The sequence below is a fragment of the Cetorhinus maximus genome, chromosome 31 (assembly GCF_964194155.1).
Source record: "Cetorhinus maximus chromosome 31, sCetMax3.hap1.1, whole genome shotgun sequence".
NCBI classification, from domain to species: domain Eukaryota; kingdom Metazoa; phylum Chordata; class Chondrichthyes; order Lamniformes; family Cetorhinidae; genus Cetorhinus; species Cetorhinus maximus.
In genome coordinates this window covers 11,289,491-11,315,146 of record NC_135909.1, presented here as the reverse complement: position 1 = coordinate 11,315,146, position 25,656 = coordinate 11,289,491, and the positions used below count along the sequence as shown (strand labels likewise).

Below are 25,656 nucleotides of genomic sequence, written 5' to 3'. Positions count from 1 at the left end.
TACAGCAGGTAGATGTAAGAATAATTCTGTCGTTGTCATTCTCTGACATGTTTTGGAATTCCTTTATTTTCATCAATCTCTTGGGACTAGGTGAATGTGGGATTAATTTTACCTCTTTGATTCTCTGGTTATCAGTGTGTGTGGGATTCATTCTGTATCTATGTGTCTCTGGTGCTGTATGTAAGTGGGAGATAATTCTGCCCCTGAACTATACTGGTATCATGTTGGAAACTATTTGTTTAACACCCTCTTAATGTATCAATGTATGTTTACCTTGACATTTAATGTATTACATGCAATTGATGTATTTTATAGCCAGAGGTTACATTCAGTAGTTGTGTGGGAATTGTGAAATGGTATTCAATGTGCAGCTCTGTGAAAACAATTGTGAATGGTAACATACACGTCAATTAGATACATATCCTGGTATCTAATTCCTGCAGTTTGTAGTAAAGGAATTGCTGTTGAATCGTCTGAATCATGGTGAGATTTTTTTGGATTGGTTTGCAATATGTAGCCCTGAATAATTGCACATTATTCATTATGTTACAATCAGTTAGTTGTCGTCATTTCTAGCGAAGAGTTTTTATTTAATTTGTGACCAAGGTGACTCAGTGTATTTAAATCTGCCACTGGGCGTGTATTTTTTTTAATCCTGTGGTTGATGTTAGCTGGGTTGATCGGGAATGAAAAAAAATCAGCTTTGTCTGCTCTGTTGAATCTGGGATTGAAAAGTTGTCTCTTACCTTGGGAAAAGTGTGGGACTGAACACTCATTTTCTTTGTGAGAGTGGATCTAATGAGCTGTCAGCATCTTGTGCATTGTGAGTGATGCTGTACCTGCTTTGTGTTGGAACTGGCTGGGGAACATTTCCCTTATGTCGAGGAATAATCTGGTTCCTCCAAATATTTGTCTGCAAAAAAAATAACTAATTTAACCGTAGAATAGATTAAATAAAAGATACAAAAGTTATCAATGTAACCTTTCAAATAACAGTCATTAGGAACCATCGGAAATGGAAAACCTTCAAACAATGTCTGACTCCACTGCAGTAAGACACCAATCTGCTTCTGCTGACCGGGTGTTTTGAGCGATTTTACAACAATTTTGTGACATTCAGAAACAGCCCAATCCATGCACTGTTCCCTGAGTTGAGCTGCCCGCTGGAGCTTTTGCTCGAGTCATGTTTCTTATTCCCGCTCCCATTTCAGCTAAGTATCCAACCGCAAACAAGCAGCCGCTGATTTAAATGTGTCCTTCACACATCTCACCTGATACCTGCAATAGATTTTGTTTGTACAACTGTTCTAATCGTTTTTGTGCAGTTATTTTTTTCCACTGTTCATTGTTTAATAACAACAAACAGTATCGGAAAATGCAAGGTACAGACTGAAATGGCACAGATATATTGTACCAGCGAATGACAGATACAGAGTGACTTCAACACTCACATTACCAGAAGCGGACAAAAAGAGCAAAATCCTTCCACACGTCCAGTTCCACTGACAGGTTAAGAATGTGTCCCAGCTGTCTCAGAGTCAGGAAATGAAATATATAGATGGAAAATAACACCGATGCACTGTACCAGAGAATTAGCGATACAAAATAAATCCAACACTCACATATAGTTCCACTGACAACGTATCGACACTGCCATAGAATAGAGAAGACTGACAGGTTCAGAATGTCTCTCACACGCTCACACAGCACCAGTGAGTGATAGATACAGAATGAATCCCACATTCACAAGCTGGACCAGATAAGGGCAGAGAAGAATGTATCGCAGTCACGCATAGAACAGGCTGATGGTTTTATCACAACCTTATTACCCCAGCTGGGTACACCAGAATTCAATAAAATGTCATCTCCGCTCTTAGCATTCCTAAATCCCTCCTCCCAGATCCAATAAAATGTGAACAATTCTTGTCTGCTGTGTCACCCAATGATTTCTAAACTTCGTTCTACCGGAGTGTGCTGACATCTACTGGTCTTAAGCGAAAACTGCAACAGACGGGAAGAAATTCTGATGATCAATTTTGCAGAAGCAGGTCAATGCGAGGGATTGGTGGTGGGATCTGATCGGGTAGACAGATAAATGTCAGTAGGAAATCCAATAAAGAAGTCGGTTTTAACTTATTTTCCCGTATAGTCGGTAGAATTTGGAAGTGTTTATCTTAAGGAGCAGTTCAGACGAATAGCACAAACATTGTTAAGGGAAAGCTCGATAAGTATAGGAGGGGGAATGGATTTCAGGGATAAGCAGGTATTGTAACGTGAAGCAGTCTGGCTGGCGGATCTTGCGGAGAAATGTGCCAATTAGACCAAATGGCTGTTTTATATATGGTGCCTTCTGGGTAGAATGAATGCAGGTTTGCAAAGTATTTTCAGAGACAGACAGGTAAAATCGCACATTCACAGACAGTAACAAAGACTGACAGAGACAATCACACACTCTCAAACAGTAACAGACACTGACAGACAGATACAATCACACACTCACAGGCTGTAACAGACACTGACAGATGCAATCACAATCACAGGCAGTGGCAGAGACTGAGAGTTGCAGTCAAACACTCACAGGCAGTAGGAGAGACTGACAAATACAATCACACACTCACGGACAGCAACAGAGAGTGACAGGTGCAACCACACTCTCACACACTTTAACAGAGAATGATAGATACAATCACACATTCACCGACAGTACCAAGTACAGACAGATAAAATCACACAATCACAGTCAGTAACAGAGGCTCGAAAATTCAATCACAAACTCACAGACGGTAACAGACTGACAGACACAATCACGCACTTCCAGACAGTAAATTGGACTGACAGACTCAGAACAAATCCCACATTCAAAGAATCAGAGACGTCCAGCAGCTGCTGTATCTTGTAGCTGTACTGACAGATACATAATGTATCCCACACTCAAACCAGAGACTGACATTTACAGCATGAGCCTAAAATTCACATTCCGCATTAGACCAAGATTCACAGAATGATACAATCCATCACACACAGCACCTGAGGCTGACAAACATGGAACTGATCCCACACTCGCATGCAATAGCACATATAGAATGCACATTGAAACCTGCATCCACGTACCGTACCAGAAATGAGAGATGCAGTTTCAGAATCACTCCCAAATCCACATCGAAGACAAGAAGCCAACAGGCACAAAATGATTCTCACATTCACAAAGAGTACCATGAACTGATAAATAATTAAACTCAACATCTCACACTGTATCAGAGACTGACAGAGGATGGATTCAACATTCACATCTAACACCAGAGACTGATAGTAAAATCATGATACACCACAGTCCCCTGTCTCTCACACACACAGGCACAGACACACACACACAAACACACACACACACACATACATACGTGCGCGCATACAATGCCACTAACAGGTAGGTAACGATTCTCACATGCACAAGTTGTACCAGAGGCTGATAGACAAAGTAATGATTTCCCCACTCAATTACAATATCAGGGTTTGATAAATGCGGATTGAGTTTTACCGGCACACAGAGTTCCACAGACTGAAATTCACTGAATGATTACACACCAAGTCTTCAAACTCACGGGAATACAATACGACTCTGGGAGACTGGCATGGACATGGCGGGATGAATGGCCTCCTCCTGATTTATAACCATTCGATGATTCTATGATTCTAACCTGTCCCCATAATTTAAGACTGTTGTCCCATTCACATTCTGGTGAAGTTGCGCTGCAGTCACTGCACAAAAGTCATGAATGTGATTTTTGAAATTTTCGGTTGATGCCCGGCCTCAGCAAGTTTTTGTGGGAGAGACTTCCAGATTCCCATTACTCTTCTTTGAAGATGTGCATCTCGTCATTACTCCCGAACAATTCCCCCTTGGTTTGGACACTCCCCACTAGACGAAGTAGCTCCTCTCTAACTACCCGATTAATTCATTTAATCATGGTGAATATCAATCAGAGGAAGTCTTAATCTTCGAATTCAAGCTATTACAAGACAAGTCTGTGCAATCTGACCTCATCAATTGCATTGGAGTAGCACATTAGTGATTCCAGAACTACCTTAGGCTAAAGGCTCACAAATACAAAGAAGCCAACAATACTTCGTCTGCGGGTCCCGCTGACGTCATCACTCTTCGGCTGGAACGTGAAGTTGGCACCGGCCCCTTCCCTAGGCGCATGCGCGCTACCGCTGACGTTATAGACGTGCGTCCTTTGAAATCTCACCATTCACTTGCTGGCCCGTCACCCCGCCGCCTCACCAATCGCCGCTGGGCTCCGTAATCATTGTGACATCTTTACTTTTTGGACAAATCAGGATTTCTCCTGTGTTTTAACCAAATAAATCGAACGACCCTATTTCCCTTTCACTGAGCTGTAGGTAATATTGCTTTCCCTGCTTGTGTGTTTTTAATTTCATTAACACAACTACCGGCAGCGACACCGAACACAGCCAAGCATCAATGGAAACACCGATAAGGAAAGCACAGTTCACTAACAGTCCATCGCCTTACCCTCTCGGAAACACCACAGACGCCATGACACTATGGAAACATTACGATGCAGAAATAGGCCATTCAGCCTGTCATGTCTGTGCCGCCAAAAAAAAGAGCTAGCCGCTGATTTTAATCGGACTTTCCTGTGCCTGCTCCGTAGCTTTGCAGGTGACAGCGCTTCAGGCGCAGATTCAAGTGTCTTTCCAATGAGTTGGTCGTTTCAGCCTCAACCACCGATTTAGGCGGTGAATTCCAGACACCCGCCACCCTCTGCATGAAAAAGATGTTCCTCGTGTCCCCTCTAATCCTTCTGCCAATCACCTCAAATCTATGCCCCCAGGTAATTGACCCCTGAGCTAGGGAAGACAAGTCTTTACTGTCTACCCGATCTAGGTCCCTCATAATCTTTTTGCACCTCAATTAGGTCACCCCTCAACCTCCTCTGTTCTAAACAAAACAACCCTAGAATATCCAACCTTTCCTCACAGTTGCAATTTTCAAGCCCTTGTAGCATTCTTTTAAATATTCTCTGCACTCCCTCCAGAGCATTTGTGTCCTTCCTGTAATGTGATGACCAGAACTGTGCACAAAATTCCAGCTGTGGCCTAACCAGCGTTTTATAGATTTCCAGCATTATATCCCTGTTTTTGTATTCAATATTTCGTTCAATAAAGGAAAACATTCCGTTACCACCTTGTCCACCTGTCTTGCCTCCTTCAGGGAAATGTGGACATGCACTCCAAAGTGTCTCAGTCCCTCAACCTGTCTCAATATCCTCCAGTTTATTGAGTGTTCCCTTTTTTGTCTGCCCTCCCCAAATTCATTACCTCAAACTTTCTGGGATTGAATTCCATTTGCCAAATTTCTGAGCACTCAAGCAAACCATGTAAGGCATCTTTCAAATCACATTCTGACCTCTTGGCAGCCTTGGTCCAAAAATGGAGAAACAGCTGAACTCAAGCCGTGAGGTGCAAGTGTTCACTAATGTTCAGAGAAGCATTTGACCTAGTGCGGGCATCAAGGAACCCCAGCAAAACTGAAAGTTCATGGAAATGAGGAGGGAAACTCTCCATTGGTTGGAGTCATCCCCGGGGTTTCTAATACATTCCAAAAGATTTCCAGCAGGAACAGTAATTCGCTTTTATTTGATACACTATGGGTGACAATGAAAATATTCCTTGACGGCATTTTGCAGTACAGGTGGTTCGTTGGACTAGGGGCATGATTCTCGCTTTGGGATTTTCATTGAATTAATGTACGAGTCGTCCCGGATTTAATTCCCGGGCGAGCCCGTCGTAATGCCGGAACCTTTTTCGCACTTGAGGTGGTTTCACTATTTGAAATAGAAACGTTAGGCCACCCCTCAGCCTTGTTATTACAAGAGAATAAAGATCCAAACTGTCAATCCTTTCGTCCTTGTATACCACGCATTGCATTGTTTTTCTCTTAATTTTCTCTTAATTATTCTTATTTTGTGGGATGTGGGCGTCAATTGCACGGCCAGAACTTCCGGCCCTCCCTAATCTCCCTCGAACTGGATGGCTTGCTCAGTGATTTCCGAGGGCAGATAAGAGTCAACCATACTCCCATGTGCATGGAGTCACATGTAAACCAGACCAGGTCAGGACGGCAGAATGTTTCCTCTTAAGTGCATTGATGAACCAGATGGTTTTTTTTAGTACAATCGACGATAGTTTCATGGCCGTCATTACAGAGACCAGCTTTCAATTCAAGAATTATGAAATAATTGAATTTAAATTCCACGAGCTGCCACGGTGGGATTTGAACACTTGCCCCTAGAGATGAGCCTGGGCCTCTGGATTACGAGACCAGTGACATCATCTTTCATCGCTGGAAACATAAACTGAACATTCAGCGAATCATTCAGCCGCTTGATGAGAAAATTGGAATTCCCTCCGCAACATTTTATTAAACTGATTAATGCAAAACCTTTTGTTCCATTGGAAATATCAATATTTTATCGACATTAATCAGATATTGTGGATTTCTTAGTAACGAAACACAATCCAAAGATGAGTGAGGGATGAATGCACAAAGTAACAAGGAAATACATTCTGAGAAAGTGCTCCGCATTGTTTGGAAGAAAAAGCAGAACTTGCAGCTGACGAGTGGGAACCTGGTTTATTGGACGTTCCACCAGATTTCTGTATGAAGCAACGGGACAGGACACGAAACTGCTATCTTCTGATTACATCATAATGTACATTGAAGTCAGACACCTGATCCATTTGGACCAGGCTACCATTCCTTCCTGCCGGATAATGCCTTATCCATAAAAACTGTGCAGCATTTATGTCTCTTGGATTTTTGAATGATCCACTGATTCCCAGACCCTTGGCCTCGGGATCTCAGATTGATTGTGGATCATGAAGTCAGTTCCAATTGTCCGCACCTCTCCTCAAAATGTCGCTGCAATTTTTTGTCCTCTCTAAATCTTTGCTCCTTGACCTTCACTCAATCGCTGCTTAATTCCTGAAAGAAAAACACAGAACATCACCTTCATCCAAACCACTTCGAAAGGAATTCCTTCTTCCCTGTTTAAAAAGAAATTCCACCGAAGGTTCGGAGATGTTGAGGCGATCGTGTCAGAGTGAGGAACTGTTTCCGATGATTGGCAATCCAGGTACTGGGGCGGTGGGTGGGGTGGGGTGGAGGTGGAGTTTGGTGGGTGGGAGAGGTGGGGGGTAGGGGGTTAGAGGATGGGATAGGTTGGGTGGGGGGTAGGAGCTGGCGGCACTGGGGGCAGTAAAACATTCAGAGCTTTCCGAAGGTGAAATTCGAAACCATCTCTATCGACAAACGGGGATGAGAATATCAGAGCTCCCTTCCGGAAACAACACTGCAATTTTAAATATCACTTTGATAGGTTTCTATTCACCAAATATATTAGACAAAAGGGAGAAAGGCGGGTATTTCTATACATCGGAAACTTGCTGTTTGAAATATTACTGAAGACGCTGAGTTATGCATTCACTGTAATCGAACTCAGTTTTCATTGATGATAAATAAGAACCGAATCAGCAATCCTCCCATCATGCTGAAATTAATTTATTTCTGCAACTACAAGATGACTGCAAACTGAAAATAATGTGACTCCGATACTTTCTGTTCATAGCAACAGGCGCTGCAACACTTCCTGTCCCAATGATACAGACACTTAGACACTTGCTGCCCAACAAATGATTTCAGGCCTGTGAAAGCGTTTGTGAGATTGTGAAATGTCTGGAAGAGGAAAGACCGGCGGTAAAGATCGCTCCAAGGCCAAGTCTCGCTCCCACCGCGCTCGACTGCAGTTCCCGGTGGGCCGTGTTCACAGGCTCCTGAGAAAGGGAGACTATGCTGTGCGTGTGGGTGCCGTAGCCCCGGACTATCTGGCGGCTGTGCTCGAGAATCTGACGGCTGAAATCCTCGAGCTGGCCGGTAACGCGGCCCGGGACAACAAGAAGACACGAATCGTCCCCAGACACCTGCAGCTGGCCGTCCGCATCGACGAGGAGCTCAACAAGCTGCTGGGAGGGGTGACCATCGCTCAGGGCGGGGTGCTGCCTAATATCCAGGCCGTGCTGCTGCCCAAGAAAACCAGCGCCGCTGCGGGCTCGAAGACCAAGTGAAGCGGCCATTCTTTAATCTAATAACCCAAAGGCTCTTTTCAGAGCCTCTCACAGAGTCTGTGAAAGGGCTGCTCACTGTGTGAACTCATTTCATTCTGGCTCTGAAGAAGCGTCATGCCCATTCCAACAGATAATTCCCTCTCTCCACACAGATGCTGCCAGACCTGATTAAATTTTCCACCATTTTCATTAAAAATTCTAGTTTCGCTGCAAAAGACACCAGTATAAAACCTGAGAAAAGTCTCATTTTGGCTTTACATGCCTTTCAACCCGGTTTCAATTCGGTATCTTTACCTGATCTGTTTATAACAGGCGGGTAGAAAGGTCCTACTGAAGGGCGAAATCACCATGACTACCGACAGTTCCGGGTCTCCCACATAAACATCATGAACTGTATGGGTTTGATTCATGTCACGGTTTAATAGATATTGAAGAGAAAATGTGGTGAGTCGTTCTTCCATTATGTTGGAGTGGGAGAGTGGGGTCTGGGGAGGTAATACACCGCTCCACTCCCCACTTAAAACATCAACAACCTTAATAAATGAACTAGTGACAGAAAGAGAATGAAATGATGCTAAAGCTGCTTTTCATTCAGTTACAGTTTGAGATTTCTCGCTCCCGTTCCCAGGACAGTGCTCTTAATGTGACGTTTTGGGTGGCTCTTAAAAGAACCTTTGTTGTGTGTTTGGTAGAAAGGGTCGCGTTGTTTAGCCGCCGAATCCATAGAGAGTGCGGCCCTGGCGTTTCAGAGCGTACACCACATCCATGGCAGCGACCGTCTTGCGCTTGGCGTGTTCAGTGTAGGTGACCGCATCCCTGATCACATTCTCCAGGAAAACCTTCAGCGCCCCGCGTGTCTCCTCATAGATCAAACCCGAGAGCCGCTTGACACCGCCACGGCGAGCCAGGCGGCGGATTGCTGGTTTGGTGATGCCCTGGATATTATCACGAAGCACTTTGCGGTGCCGCTTTGCTCCGCCTTTACCCAGTCCTTTGCCTCCTTTCCCTCTTCCAGACATGATGAACCTTCACTCAGATCGCTGCAGAATATGAGAGACGAGCTGCTTCAAGTTCCTCTTTTAAATAGCCCGCCCCGACCTGACTGAGAACGGGACAGAGAGTGAGAGGCGGGGCGGGGAGGAGACTGAGTGACAGACAGAACAGAGTCTGAGATCATTTAGCTCCGCCTCCTGCCTGTTCGAACTGATTTGTTTTCGAATTCTGGGCACCATTAGTGAACAGGGCGCTCGAAACAAATCTTACTCAATGGAACATCTTGTTTATCTATAGTTAGAAACCGGGATCTTTTAAATCCAGACCAGTCAGCAATGGTATTGAATTAGTGACAGCAAAACAATTATTTTAAGGGAGGTGCTGTTGTAGTTATTTCAGAGAGAACTTCGTCATCCATTCCAGGATAAGTTGCATTTTTTTATTGTTCTGAACTTTGTGGATATCTACATGGAGCCGTTGTAGTTGGTCGCTATCTTTGTCTGTTTACGGCCCGTTACCCGGGCAGCAACAGACCTTTTCCTGTCTCGATGTGTCCACAGAAACAGTGGGAGCCAATTTATTGTGGACTGGTGCCATCTGCTGCCTGCACGTGAGACGTGCAAAGAAGTAACTTCTTTGGGGAAATTTTAAATGTGTGTGAAACAACATAAACATGGTGAGAATTATTGCAAAACAGTTTATCAACAGACACAAGATGCCAAAGATATAGTGTGTTTCGCGGTACTATAAATGCTGACTGTAATTTAGAGAAGTGTGCGATGGTGGTATAGTGGTGAGCATAGCTGCCTTCCAAGCAGTTGACCCGGGTTCGATTCCCGGCCATCGCAGTAGTGATTTATTTTCAGCCTTACCCGTGGTCAGACCACAATTCTCTACACTGGTTAAAATACGCGTTGGGATTCTTACAGTTCCACGCTCAGTAAGATTGGTCTTATCGGCAACTTTGTGAATCGGGTCCGAGCCATTTGCTCACCGTGCAAGCTTGATGCTGAAATCGGGCTCATCAAAGGCATCCTGCAGGGCAATGGCTACCCTGATCAGATCATTTCGCGCTGTGTATCACACAAGCTCATGACCGGGCCTAAGACGGTCACTTTCCACCCTGAAGTATATTCTCTATCAATATAAATTGTTGTCTTCCCCTTACATTGGTTTTCTTGCGAGTGTCCTGTTGAGGGCAGAAGGAAAAGCTTTGACATGTCTCTTTTTTCAGCCACACTCAAATACATTGGCGCTAATGTTCAATTTGTAAACCTGTTTCAGCTCTGCCAGTTTGGCTCAACCTACGGTCCATTTTCTTTTTGATCTTGGGAAAAACTCAGCAGGTCTGACAGCATCTGCGGCGGGGAATACAGTTGACGTTTCGAGTCCGTATGACTCTTCATCAGATCGCTCTGTATTCCCCTCCGCAGATGCTGTCAGAGCTGCTGAGTTTATCCAGGTATTTTTATTTTTTGCTAGATTTCCAGCATCCGCGGTCTTTTGTTTTGTTTTTCTTTTTGATGTTTTTAGGTTGGTGAAATAAGCTGCTCTCTGATTGGTTACAAAAGCCACCCAATGAGATTCCGAACACCTTGACCATTCAGAAGTCGGCCGACTGCATTCCCCAGAAGTTTGGGGAAGGGTGAGTGCGGGAGGAATTCTTCATTCGTGGTGTAAGTGTGTGTAAGATTGTAGAAAGACCGGCGGTAGAGCCCAGGACAAAGCCAAAGCCAAGTCTCGCTCCCACCGCGCTGGACTGCAGTTCCCGGTGGGCCGTGTTCACAGGCTCCTGAGAAAGGGCAACTATGCTGTGCGTGTTGGCGCCGGAGCTCCGGTCTATCTGGCTGCTGTAATCGAGTACCTGACGGCTGAAATCCTCGAGCTGGCCGGTAACGCGACCCGGGACAACAAGAGGACCCGCATCATCCCCAGACAACTGCAGCTGGCCGTCCGCAACGACGAGGAGCTCAACAAGCTGCTGGGAGGGGTGACCATCGCTCAGGGCGGGGTGCTGCCTAATATCCAGGCCGTGCTGCTGCCCAAGAAAACCAGCGCCGCTGCGGGCTCGAAGACGAAGTGAAGCAGCCATTCTTTAATCTAATAACCCAAAAGCTCTTTTCAGAGTCTGTGAAAGGGCTGCTCACTGTGTGAACTCATTTCATTCTGGCTCTGAAGAAGCGTCATGCCCATTCCAACAGATAATTCCCTCTCTCCACACAGGTGCTGCCAGACCTGATGAATTTTTCCACCATTTTCATTAAAAATTCTAGTTTCGCTGCAAAAGACACCAGTATAAAACCTGAGAAAAGTCTCATTTTGGCTCTACATGCCTTTCAACCCGGTTTCAATTCGGAATTTTTACCTGATCTGTTTATAACAGGCGGGTAGAAAGGTCCTACTGATGGGCGAAATCACCATGACTACCGACAGTTCCGGGTCTCCCACATAAACATCATGAACTGTATGGGTTTGATTCATGTCACGGTTTAATAGATATTGAAGAGAAAATGGAGTGAGTCGTCCTTCCATTATATTGGAGTGGGAGAGTGGGGTCTGGGGAGGTAATACATCCCTCCACTCCCCACTTAAAACACCAACAACCTTAATAAATGAACTAGTGACAGAAAGAGAATGAAATGATGCTAAAGCTGCTTTTCATTCAGTTACAGTTTGAGATTTCTCGCTCCCGTTCCCAGGTCAGTGCTCTTAATGTGACGTTTTGGGTGGCTCTTAAAAGAGCCTTTGCTGTGTGTTTGGTAGAAAGGGTCGAGTTGTTCAGCCGCCGAAACCATAGAGAGTGCGGCCCTGGCGTTTCAGAGCGTACACCACATCCATGGTAGTGACCGTCTTGCGCTTGGCGTGTTCACTGTAGGTGACCGCATCCCTGATCACATTCTCCAGGAAAACCTTCAGCGCCCCGCGAATCTCCTCATAGATCAAACCCGAGAGCCGCTTGACACCGCCACGGCGAGCCAGGCGGCGGATTGCTGGTTTGGTGATGCCCTGGATATTATCACGAAGCACTTTGCGGTGCCGCTTTGCTCCGCCTTTACCCAGTCCTTTGCCTCCTTTCCCTCTTCCAGACATGATGAACCTTCACTCAGATCGCTGCAGAATATGAGAGACGAGCTGCTTCACGTTCCTCCTTTAAATAGCCGGCCCCGACCTGACCGAGAACGGGACAGAGAGTGAGAGGCGGGGCGGGGAGGAGACTGAGTGACAGACAGAACAGAGTCTGTGATCATCTAGCTCCGCCTCCTGCCTGTTCGAACTGATTTGTTTTCGAATTCTGGGCACCATTAGTGAACAGGGCGCTCGAAACAAATCTTACTCAATGGAACATCTTGTTTATCTATAGTTAGAAACCGGGATCTTTTAAATCCAGACCTGTCAGCAATATCCCCGCCTCATTCCAGTCGCTTCTACAAACAGACAAACAGTCTGCTTCCATTTCTCGGACATCTTCTATTCCATTAACACACAACTCCCCTCCCAGAAGCATTGAGAATTTTACTAACCCCTCTTCCAGCTGAATTGGAGAATATAATGTGTTTGGGTTTGAGTTGTGACACGGGGTTTGGCCAAGTTTGAGTTGGAGTGATTTGTAATCGACAAGGCAGTCAAGAGGTGTGAGGATCAGGCAGAGAAGGAGAACGAAGGTCACAAACACATCAGCCTCTAAACCAGTTAGTCTGCAGGTATCACAAATTAATGGGACTAAGAACAAGATAAAATCGGATCACGGGCCTGTAATTTAGTTTATTGAGCGGGAATTCGAAAAGTTTTTCAAAGAGTGAACCGGTCAGTGAAAGTGTCTGTCTAGAACTGGAAATGAATACCGGCTGAAATGTAAACGGTTGCTATTGAATTAGTGACAGCAAATCAATTATTTTAAGGGAACTGTTGGTGTAGTTATTTCAGAGAGAACTTCCTCATCCCTTCCAGGATAAGTTGCATTTTTCTATTGTTCGGAACTTTGTGGATATCTACATGGAGCCGTTGTAGTTGGTTACTATCTTTGTCTGTTTCACGGCCCGTTCCCCGGGCAGCAACAGACCTTTTCCTGTCTCGATGTGTCCAAAAAAACAGCAGGATCCAATTTATTGTGGACTGGTGCCCTCTGCTGGCTGCACGTGAGACATGCAAAGAGGTAGCTTCTTTGGGGACATTTTAAATGTGTGAAACAACATAAACATGGTGAGAATTATTGCAAAACAGTTTATCAGTCAGACACAAGATGCCAAAGATATAGTGTGTTTCGCGGTACTATAAATGCTGACTGTAATTTAGAGAAGTGTGCGATGGTGGTATAGTGGTGAGCATAGCTGCCTTCCAAGCAGTTGACCCGGGTCGATTCCCAGCCATCGCAGTAGTGATTTATTTTCAGCCTTATCCGTGATCAGACCAAAATTCTCTCCATTAGTTAAAATACGCGTTGGGATTCTTACAGTCCCACGCTCTGTAAGATTGGTCTTATTAGCAACTTTGTGAATCGGGCCCGAGCCATTTGCTCACCGTGCAAGCTTGATGCGGAAACCGGGCTCATCAAAGGCATCCTGCAGGGTAATGGTTACCCTGATCAGATCATTTCGCGCTGTGTATCACACAAGCTCATGACCGGGCTTTCAGAAGTGGCCGACTACATTCCCCAGAAGATCGGGAAAGGGTGAGTGCGAGAGGAATTCTTCATTCGTGGTGGAAGTGTGTGTAAGATTGTAGAAAGATCGGCGGTGGAGCCCAGGACAAAGCCAAAGCCAAGTCTCGCTCCTCCCGGGCTGGACTGCAGCTCCCCGCGGGCCGTGTTCACAGGCTCCTGACAAAGAGCAGCTATGCTGAGCGTGTGGCTGCTGGAGCGCTCCGCTCTTCCGATTGTAACATTCCCGGCCGCTTTTAGGGGACAGGATCAGAAATCAGCCGTTTCTCTCTGTCCCGATGAAACCTGTATGAAGGAGTCGGTTGGTAAACTATGTTATTGCGTTTCCAGTGAGCTGAGATTACTCTGTTTTAAATCGCTGCTTTGTTACCGCCGGTTACAGATAAGAGTTTGACACATTTAATCTGTTCCTAAAATACCGCTAGGATTCTGTGACGCAGACTGCAATATTACAGCTCCTAAAGCGTGAGATTTAAATTGTTGCCTGGAAATTAAGCGGTTCGGCTATTATCTTTTTTCCCCCCTCAAATTTGCGGGCTTTTCGATTTTGAAAATATAAGCCAATCGGCACTTCCAATTCCTGTTACCTGGCTATCCGATTGGTTGAAGATTAGGATTGGGAATGGACTGACCAATCAGAGCTAGAGCCTGTCTAAAGTCTCTCAAAACATTCACAATGATTATTTATAGAGGTTAAATTGTTGGAATCTGTATCTTCCACTCCACCTGTACTTGAGTCCAAAAATATACTTCTTTCCAACAGGCAAATAATTGACGAAACCAGAATAAACGTGTTGTTTCCTCCAGAGATTTAATACTCAGCCAAAGCTTACACACATTGTTTGCTTTAAACCTACCATATCAGTGGCTAGTTGTTCTGCTGGAAATGTATGTGGAATGAATGCAAATTTATAATTAGTCCCAGAGACTGAAGGTCATATAGTGAATCCCACACTCACACAGAAGCAGAGAGTAATTCACAAGCACATTTTCAGTGCCAGATGCTGAAAGATACAGGCTGGTCACTGCACTCACTCACAATAGCTGAATCTGAGTGATACTAAAGAAATATGATACACCAATTGTATCACTGAGAGATTTAGAAAGAGTCCAAGCATCACATAGAGTAACAGATGCTGATGGATACAAATGGATGACCACACACTAAACACACACTGCAAATTCTGCTTTCACATACAATACCGATGATTGGGAAAACTGCAATTGAATCTCACAATGTTTTATAATACCAAAGATTGACAGATGTAAAATTAATCCCACTGACAGATACAGAATGAATCTCATGCACACAGACAGAACCACGTGATGAAAGAAACATATGATTCCCACACTTACTTTTCAATATCACAGGTACAGAGTGCCATTGACAGATCTGCATTGAACCAAATACCTCCCTTCGCCGTCCAATAAAATGTGAACGCTTCTTGTCTGTTCTGTCGCTCTCTGAGTGTGCTGACATCTACTGGCCAAAGCTGAGAAGTGCAAAAGAGCGGAACTTTTTTTAATTAATTCAATGGATATGAGATTCGCTGGCTCGGCCAGCATTTATTGTCCATTCCTAAGTGACCTTGAGAAGGTGGTGGTGAGCTGCCTTCTTGGACCGCTGCAGTCTCTGTGGTGTAGTTAGACCCACAGTGCTGTGAGGGAGGGAGTTCCAGGATTTTGATACAATGACATTAACTGTGTGTGTTGCAGAAACAGCTCAATATGAGGAATTAGTGATGGGATGTGATAGGGTGGACATAGAGGTGTCAACAATCAATTCAAAGAGAATTCGATATTACCTTGTTTTCCCACTGAGTCGGTTGAATTTGGAACTGGCTGTGATGTTGAGCAGTCAAGACGATTAGCACAGCTGTATTTCAGGGAAAGCAAGATAAGCATAGGAGAGGGAATAGATTTCATGGATAAACAGGTAATATTACATAAAGTAAACTTGGATTGAAGATCGTTAGCAATAATGTACCAATGTGTCCAAATGGCCCAATGAAGTATATTCTTGGTAGAATGAATACTGATTTTCAAAGTACCTCAGAGACTCACAGATACATAATGAATTCCACACTCACATAGTGCACCAGAGACAGAGCAATGCAGAGTGAATCATACACGCACACCCATCCCCAGAGACTGACCAATACATAATGAATCCCACACTCACATAGTGTACCAGAGACAGAGCAATGCAGAGTGAATCCTACACTCACACACATCCCCAGAGACTGACCAATACATAATGAATCCCGCACTCACATAGTTTTCCAGAGAGAGCAATGCAGAATGAATGACACATCCCCAGAGGCTGACAAATACATCAGGAATCAGACACTCAAATCCTTTACCAGGGACAGAGCGATACAGAATGAATCCGGCACTTATACACATGGAATCTTAGAATAGTTACACCACAGATAAAGCCCATTCGGCCCTTTGTGTCTCTGGTGGTTCTCTGCCAGAGAAACCCAATTGGTCCTGATCCCCAGCCCTAGGTCGCTCATAATCTTTTTGCACCTCAATTAGGTCACCCCTCAACCTCCTCTGTCCTAAGGAAAACAACCCTAGAATATCCAACCTTCCTCACAGCTGCAATTTTCAAGCCCTTGTAGCATTCTTTTAAATATTCTCTGCACTCCCTCCAGAGCATTTGTGTCCTTCCTGTAATGTGATGACCAGAACTGTGCACAAAATTCCAACCGTGGCCTAACCAGCGTTTTATAGATTTCCAGCATTATATCCCTGTTTTTGTATTCAATACTTCGTTCAATAAAGGAAAACATTCCGTTACCACCTTGTCCCCCTTTCTTGCCACCTTCAGGGAAATATGGACATGCACTCCAACGTGTCTCACTTCCGCAACCTGTCTCAATATCCTCCCGTTTATTGAGTGTTCCCTTTCTTTGTCTGCCCTCCCCAAATGCATTACCCCAAACTTTCAGGGATTGAATTCCATTTGCCAATTTTCTGACCACTCAACCCATCGGGCATCTTAATGCAGTAATTTTTTTCGCGCTCGAGGTGGTGGCAGTTCCGGAAATCAGGACCAGATTTGAATACCCGGGAACTCATTGCAGAAAATGCATCACTAAAAACACGCGTGATGAAAATGAATGTCAAGATTAAAGAACGTTTCTCCGTGCCATGAGACTCTGAATTTACCCCTATGCGTCAAATAAGGCAACTCCCTCCGTGTGGATTCAGGTAGGAGGCTGATTGCACTCGGCTACAATCTTGACTGAAAGGACAAGCAGAGCTGGGAACCCCAGTGTTTCATTACAATTTACCACATTTTAATGTGTTCCGGTGCTTGCAATGAGCTGGGAGGGGTTTCCTTTTGCAACCAAATGCTTGTAAGTTCCGGTCTTTCAGCGCTGGATTTTCACACTGTGTAGAAACGTGTTTGATATCAGGTTGAAGTGTTGAAGTGATTCACATCAGTCGGTTTACAACAGTCCCTGATCTGATGTGATGGGCATTTATGTTAATGGCAGAAAGTACATTTCCACCTTTACACATCTGGCCGAATATTCAGGGCCTGTACCAAAGGGGTTCATTTATTTCAACAGTTCATGAATGCAAAAAGTATAGAAGGGGGTTTAATTTGTGCCGAGCTGGCAGAGAGGTTAAGGTGATGGAATAAAAATCCATTGTTTTTTGCACGTTAAGGTTCGAATCCCACCTTGGTCGTGTGTCATCAACTGTTTCTTCGTTATTGCGGTGAATTTGCAGAAGGTCTGCCTGGAATCACTGATGTGATCCTCCAACCCAAGTTCTGAGGCCAGATTGCATAGAGTTTTCTTCTAAGATCTCCGTTGCGATTTTATTGTTAACAATAAATTGGGGATCCGATTTAGAGTCCATTCGACTTAATATTTCGATCTCTCTCTTAGGGGAGTTTGTGGAGCAGTGGAAATATCCGGGGGACTTGGCGTCATTTCCCACCATGGCTCCTGGTGGAAATTAAACTCAATAATTAAAACCTGCTATTAAACGCTAATCTCAGTGGTGGTTCACTGATGTCTTCCCTGGCCGGACCTACATATGAGTTTGATTCCTAACTGCCCGTTGAGAAATCCACGGAGATCAAGTAGAATTTGGGATGTGCAACAAAGACTGGCATTGCGAGCGACGCTCACATTCCATGAAATATTGCTTTCACTATTTGAAATACAAGCGTTAGGCCACCCCTCAGCCTTGTTATTACAAGAGAATAAAGATCCAAACTGTCAATCCTTTCGTCCTTGTATACCACGCATTGCATTTTTTTGTTATTTATTCATCTTCTGTGGGCTGTGGGCGTCAATTGCACGGTCATAACTTCCTGCCCTTCCCTAATCTCCCTCGAACTGGATGGCTTGCTCAGTAATTTCCGAGGGCAGATAAGAGTCAACCATACTCCCATGTGCATGGAGTCACATGTAAACCAGACCAGGTCAGGACGGCAGAATGTTTCCTCTTAAGTGCATTGATGAACCAGATGGTTTTTTTTTAGTACAATCGACGATAGTTTCATGGCCGTCATTACAGAGACCAGCTTTCAATTCAAGAATCATGAAATAATTGAATTTAAATTCCACGAGCTGCCACGGTGGGATTTGAACACTTGCCCCTAGAGATGAGCCTGGGCTTCTGGATTCCGAGACCAGTGACATCATCTTTCATCCCTGGAAACAACAACTGAACATTCAGCGAATCATTCAGCCGCTTGATGAGGAAATTGGAATTCCCTCCGCAGCATTTTATTAAACTGATTAATGCAAAACCTTTTGTTCCATTGGAAATATCAATATTTTCTCGACATTAATCAGATATTGTGGATTTCTTAGTAACGAAACACAATTCAAAGATGTGTGAGGGATGAATGCACAAAGTAACAAGGAAATACATTCTGAGAAAGAGCTCCGCATTGTTTGGAAGAAAAAGCAGAACTTGCAGCTGACGAGTGGGAACCTGGTTTACTGGACGTTCCACCAGATTTCTGTATGAAGCAACGGGACAGGACACGAAACTGCTATCTTCTGATTACATCATAATGTACATTGAATTCAGACGCCTGATCCATTCGGACCGGGATACCATTCCTTCCAGCCGGATAATGCCGTGTCCATAAAAACTGTGCTGAATTTATGACTCTTGGATTTTTGAATGATCCACTGATTCCCAGAACCTTGGCCTCGGGATCGCAGATTGATTTTGGATCATGAAGTCAGTTCCTATTGTCCGCACCTCTCCTCAAAATGTCCCTGCAATTTTTTTGTCCTCTCTTAATCTTTGCTCCTTGACCTTCACTCAATCGCTGCTAAATTCCTGAAATAAAAACACAGAACATCCCCTTCATCCAATCCACTTCGAAAGGAATTCCTTCTTCCCTGTTTAAAAAGAAATTCCACCGAAGGTTCGGAGATGTTGAGGCGATCGTGTCAGAGTGAGGAACTGTTTCCGATGATTGGCAATCCAGGTACTGGAGCGGGGGGGTGGGGTGGGTGGAGGTGGACTTTGGTGGGTGGGAGAGGTGGGGGGTAGGGTTTAGAGGATGGGAGAGGTTGGGTGGGGGGTAGGAGCTGGCGGCACTGGGGGCAGTAAAACATTCAGAGCTTTCCGGAGATGAAATTCGAAACCATCTCTATCGACAAACGGGGATGAGAATATCAGAGCTCCCTTCCGGAAACAACACTGCAATTTTAAATCTCACTTTGATAGATTTCTATTCACCAAATATTTTAGACAAAAGGGAGAATGGTGGGTATTTCTTTTCATCGGGAACTTGCTGCTTGAAATATTACTGTAGACGGGGAGATATAAATTCACTGTAATCGAACTCAGTTTTCTTTGATGATAAATAAGAACCGAATCAGCAATCCTCCCATCATGCTGAAATCAATTTATTTCTGCAGCTACAAGATGACTGCAAACTGAAAATAATGTCACTCCGACACTTTCTGTTCATGGTAACAGGCGCTGCAACACTTCCTGTCCCTATGATACAGACACTTAGACACTTGCTGCCCAACAATTGATTCAGTCCTGTGAAAGTGTTTGTGAAATTGTGAAATATCTGGAAGAGGAAAGACCGGCGGTAAAGCTCGCACCAAGGCCAAGTCTCGATCCTCCCGGGCTGGACTGCAGTTCCCGGTGGGCAGTGTTCACAGGCTCCTGAGAAAGGGCAACTATGCTGAGCGTGTGGGTGCCGGAGCACCGGTTTATCTGGCTGCTGTGCTCGAGTATCTAACGGCTGAAATCCTCGATCTGGCCGGTAATGCTGCCCGGGACAACAAGAAGACCCGCATTAACCCCAAACACCTGCAGCTGGCCGTCCGCATCGACGAGGAGCTCAACAAGCTGCTGGGAGGGGTGACCATCGCTCAGGGCGGGGTGCTGCCTCATATCCAGGCCGTGCTGCTGCCCAAGAAAACCAGCGCCCCTGCGGGCTCGAAGACCAAGTGAAGTGGCCATTCTTTAATCTACTAACCCAAAGGCTCTTTTCAGAGCCTCTCACTGAGTCTGTGAAAGGGCTGCTCACTGTGTGAACTCATTTCATTCTGGCTCTGAAGAAGCGTCATGCCCATTCCAAGAGATAATTCCCTCTCTCCACAGAGGTGCTGCCAGACCTGGAGAAATTTTCCAGCATTTTCATTAAAAAATACTAGCTTCGCTGCAAAAGACGCTAGTATAAAACCTGAGAAAAGTCTCATTTTGGCTCTACATGCCTTTCAACTCGGTTTCAATTCGGAATCTTTACCTGATCTGTTTATAACAGGCGGGTAGAAAGGTCCTACTGATGGGCGAAATCACCATGACTACCGACAGTTCCGGGTCTCCCACATAAACATCATGAACTGTATGGGTTTGATTCATGTCACGGTTAAATAGATATTGAAGAGAAAATGGAGTGAGTCGTCCTTCCAATATATTGAAGTGGGAGAGTGGGGTCTGGGGAGGTAATACACCGCTCCACTCCCCACTTAAAACATCAACAACCTTAATAAATGAACTAGTGACAGAAAGAGAACGAAATGATGCTAAAGTTGCTTTTCATTCAGTTACAGTTTGAGATTTCTCGCTCCCGTTCCCAGGTCAGTGCTCTTAATGTGACGTTTTGGGTGGCTCTTAAAAGAACCTTTGTTGTTTGTTTGGTAGAAAGGGTCGAGTTGTTCAGCCGCCGAAACCATAGAGAGTGCGGCCCTGGCGTTTCAGAGCGTACACCATATCCATGGCAGTGACCGTCTTACGCTTGGCCTGTTCAGTGTAGGTGACCGCATCCCTGATCACATTCTCCAGGAAAACCTTCAGCACCCCGCGAGTCTCCTCATAGATCAAACCCGAGAGCCGCTTGACACGGCCAAGGCGAGCCAGGCGGCGGATTGCTGGTTTGGTGATGCCCTGGATATTATCACGAAGCACTTTGCGGTGCCGCTTTGCTCCGCCTTTACCCAGTCCTTTGCCTCCTTTCGCTCTTCCAGACATGATGATTCTTCACTCAGATCGCTGCAGAATATGAGAGACGAGCTGCTTCACGTTCCTCTTTTAAATAGCACGCCCGGACCTGACTGAGAACGGGACAGAGAGTGAGAGGCGGGGCGGGGAGGAGACTGAGTGACAGACAGAACAGAGTCTGTGATCATCTAGCTCCGCCTCCTGCCTGTTCGAACTGATTTGTTTTCGAATTCTGGGCACCATTAGTGAACAGGGCGCTCGAAACAAATCTTACTCAATGGAACATCTTGTTTATCTATAGTTAGAAACCGGGATCTTTTAAATCCAGACCTGTCAGCAATATCCCCGCCTCATTCCAGTCACTTCTACAAACAGACAAACAGTCTGCTTCCATTTCTCGGACATCTTCTATTCCGTTAACACACAACTCCCCTCCCAGAAGCATTGAGAATTTTACTAACCCCTCTTCCAGCTGAATTGGAGAATATAATATGTTTGGGTTTGAGTTGTGACGCGGGGTTTGGCCAAGGTTGAGTTGGAGAGATTTGTAATCGACAAGGCAGTCAAGAGGTGTGAGGATCAGGCAGAGAAGGAGAACGAAGGTCACAAACACACCAGCCTCTAAACCAGTTAGTTTGCAGGTATCACAATTTAATGGGACTAAGAACAAGATAAAATCGGATCACGGGCCTGTAATTTAGTTTATTGAGCGGGAATTCGAAAAGTTTTGCAAAGATTGAACCGGTCAGTGAAAGTGTCTGTCCAAGAACTGGAAATGAATAACGGCTGAAATTTAAACGGTTGGTATTGAATTAGTGACAGCAAATCAATTATTTTAAGGGAAGTGTTGGTGTAGTTATTTCAGAGAGAACTTCATCATCCCTTCCAGGATAAGTTGCATTTTTTATTGTTCTGATCTTTGTGGATGTCTACATGGAGCCGTTGTAGTTTGTCACTATCTTTGTCTGTTTCATGGCCCGTTCCCCGGGCAGCAACAGATCTTTTCCTGTCTCGATGTGTCCACAGAAACAGCCGGAGAGAATATATGTGGACTGGTGCCGTCTGCTGGCTGCACATGAGACGTGCAAAGAGGTAACTTCTTTGGGGACATTTTAAATGTGTGTGAAACAACATAAACATGGTGAGAATTATTGCAAAACAGTTTATCAATCAGACAAAAGATGCCAAAGATATGGTGTGTTTCGCGGTACTATAAATGCTGACTGTAATTTGAAGAAGTGTGCGATGGTGGTATAGTGGTGAGCATAGCTGCCTTCCAAGCAGTTGACCCGGGTCGATTCTCAGCCATCGCAGGAGTGATTTATTTTCCGCCTTATCCGTGGTCAGACCACAATTATCTACATTAGTTAAAATACGCGTTGGGATTCTTACAGTTCCACGCTCTGTAAGATTGGTCTTATCAGCAACTTTGTGAATCGGGCCCGAGCCATTTGCTCACCGTGCAAGCTTGATGCTGAAATCGGGCTCATCAAAGGCATCCTGCAGGGTAATGGTTACCCTGATCAGATCATTTCGCGCTGTGTATCACACAAGCTCATGACCGGGCTTTCAGAAGTGGCCGACTACATTCCCCAGAAGATAGGGAAAGGGTGAGTGCGAGAGCAATTCTTCATTCGTGGTGTAAGTGTGTGTAAGATTGTAGAAAGACCGGCGGTAGAGCCCAGGACAAAGCCAAAGCCAAGTCTCGCTCCTCCCGGGCTGGGCTGCAGCTCCCCGCGGGCCGTGTTCACAGGCTCCTGAGAAAGGGCAGCAATGCTGAGCGTGTGGCTGCTGGAGCGCTCCGCTCTTCCGATTGGAACATTTCCGGCCGCTTTAAGGGGACAGGATCAGAAATCAGCCGTTTCTCTCTGTCCCGATGAAACCTGTATGAAGGAGTCGGTTGGTAACCTATGTTATTGCGTTTCCAGTGAGCTGAGATTGGCTCTGTTTTAAATCGCTGCTTTGTTACCGCCGGTTACAGATAAGAGATTGACAAATTTAATCTGTTCCTAAAATAGCGCCAGGATTCTGTGACGCAGAATGCAATAACACAGCTCCTAAAGCGTGAGATTAAAATTGTTGCCTGGAAATTAAGCCGTTCGGCTATAATCTTTCCCCCCCCCCCCCCCCCCCCCTCAAATTGGCGGGCTTTTCGAATTTGAAAATATAAGCCAATCGGCACTTCCAATTCCTGTTACCTGGCTATCCGATTGGTTGAAGATTAGGATTGAGAATGGACTGACCAATCAGTGCTAGAGCCTGTCTAAAGTCTCTCAAACCATTCACAATGATTATTTATAGAGGTTAAATTGTTGGAATCGGTATCTTCCACTCCACCTGTATTGAGTCCTAAAATATACTTTTTTCCAACAGGCAAATAATTGACGAAACCAGAATAAACGTGGTGTTTCCTCCAGAGATTTAATACTCAGCCAAAGCTTACACACATTGTTTGCTTTAAACCTACCATATCAGTGGCTTGTTGTTCTGCTGATAATGTATGTGGAATGAATCCAAACTTATAATTAGTCCCAGAGACTGAAAGTTATATAATGAATCCCACACTCACACAGAAGCAGAGAATAATTCTCAAGCACATTTTCAGTGCCAGATGCTGAAAGATACAGGCTGGTCACTGCACTCACTCACAATAGCTGAATCTGAGTGATACTAAAGAAATATGACACACCAATTGTACCACTGAGAGATTTAGAAAGAGTCCAAGCATCACACAGAGTAACAGATGCTGATGGATACAAATGGAAGACCACATACTAACACACACACTGTAAATTCTACTTTCACATACAATACCGATGATTGGGAAAACTGCAATTGAATCTCACAATGTTTTATAATACCAAAGGTTGACAGATGTAAAATTAATCCCACTGACAGATACAGAATGAATCTCATGCACACAAACAGAACCAAGTGATGAAAGAAACATATGATTCCCACACTTACGTTACAATACCACAGGTACAGAGTGCCATTGACAGATCTGCATTGAACCAAATACCTCCCTTCGCCGTCCAATAAAATGTGAACGCTTCTTGTCTGTTCTGTCGCTCTCTGAGTGTGCTGACATCTACTGGCCAGAGCTGAGAAGTGCAACAGAGCGGAACTTTTTTTAATTAATTCAATGGATATGAGATTCGCTGGCTCGGCCAGCATTTATTGTCCATTCCTAAGTGACCTTGAGAAGGTGGTGGTGAGCTGCCTTCTTGGACCGCTGCAGTCTCTGTGGTGTAGTTAGACCCACAGTGCTGTGAGGGAGGGAGTTCCAGGATTTTGATACAATGACATTAACTGTGTGTGTTGCAGAAACAGCTCAATATGAGGAATTAGTGATGGGATGTGATAGGGTGGACATAGAGGTGTCAACAATCAATTCAAAGAGAATTCGATATTACCTTGTTTTCCCACTGAGTCGGTTGAATTTGGAACTGGCTGTGATGTTGAGCAGTCAAGACGATTAGCACAGCTGTATTTCAGGGAAAGCAAGATAAGCATAGGAGAGGGAATAGATTTCATGGATAAACATGTAATATTACATAAAGTAAACTGGGTTGAAGATGGTAGCAATAATGTACCAATGTGTCCAAATGGCCCAATGAAGTATATTCTTGGTAGAATGAATACTGATTTTCAAAGTACCTCAGAGACTCACGGATACATATTGAATCCCACACTCACATAGCGCACCAGAGACAGAGCAATGCAGAGTGAATCTTACACTCACACACATCCCCAGAGACTGACCAATACATAATGAATCCCACACTCACATAGTGTACCAGAGACAGAGCAATGCAGAGTGAATCATACAATCACACACATCTCCAGAGACTGACCAATACATAATGAATCCTGCACTCACATAGTTTTCCTGAGAGAGCAATGCAGAATGAATGACACATCCCCAGAGGCTGACAAATACATCAGGAATCAGACACTCAAATCCTTTACCAGGGACAGTGCGATACAGAATGAATCCGGCACTTATGCACATGGAATCTTAGAATAGTTACACCACAGAGAAAGCCCATTCGGCCCTTTGTGTCTCTGGTGTTTCTCTGCCAGAGAAACTCAACTGGTCCTGATGCCCAGCCCTAGGTCGCTCATAATCTTCTTGCACCTCAATTAGGTCACCCCTCAACCTCCTCTGTCCTAAGGAAAACAACCCTTGAATATCGAACCTTTCCTCGCAGCTGCAATTTTCAAGCCCTTGTAGCATTCTTTTAAATATTCTCTGCACTCCCTCCAGAGCATTTGTGTCCTTCCTGTAATGTGATGACCAGAACTGTGCACAAAATTCCAACCGTGGCCTAACCAGCGTTTTATAGATTTCCAGCATTATATCCCTGTTTTTGTATTCAATACTTCGTTCAATAAAGGAAAAC

The 25,656-nt window shown here is 44.7% G+C and overlaps 1 protein-coding gene, 1 long non-coding RNA gene and 1 other non-coding gene across 3 annotated transcripts in view; 2 read left to right on the top strand and 1 right to left on the bottom strand.

The window, feature by feature from the left end:
- LOC144670421 (uncharacterized) overlaps positions 1–25,656 on the bottom strand; it is a 918,626-nt gene that overhangs the window by 705,048 nt on the left and 187,922 nt on the right. The gene's annotated exons all lie outside the window — the stretch shown is intronic.
- Positions 7,756–11,224, top strand: LOC144670450 (histone H2A-like). The gene is made up of 2 exons (XM_078532944.1): positions 7,756–7,780; positions 10,857–11,224. The coding sequence occupies exons 1-2, from the start codon at positions 7,756–7,758 to the stop codon at positions 11,222–11,224; spliced, it is 393 nt and encodes a 130-aa protein (XP_078389070.1).
- trnag-ucc (transfer RNA glycine (anticodon UCC)) lies at positions 9,918–9,989 on the top strand. The gene has a single exon. It is a non-coding gene; the product is annotated as a tRNA-Gly (tRNA).

What these genes read in the sequence shown, in the direction of transcription:
- LOC144670450 (XM_078532944.1), top strand. Translation starts at nt 7,756, where the DNA reads ATGTCTGGAAGAGGAAAGACCGGCG. An exon ending in TGGAAGAGGAAAGACCGGCG is followed by an intron (nt 7,781 to 10,856) that starts GTAAAGATCGCT and finishes CCGGCGGTAGAG; the next exon opens with CCCAGGACAAAGCCAAAGCC.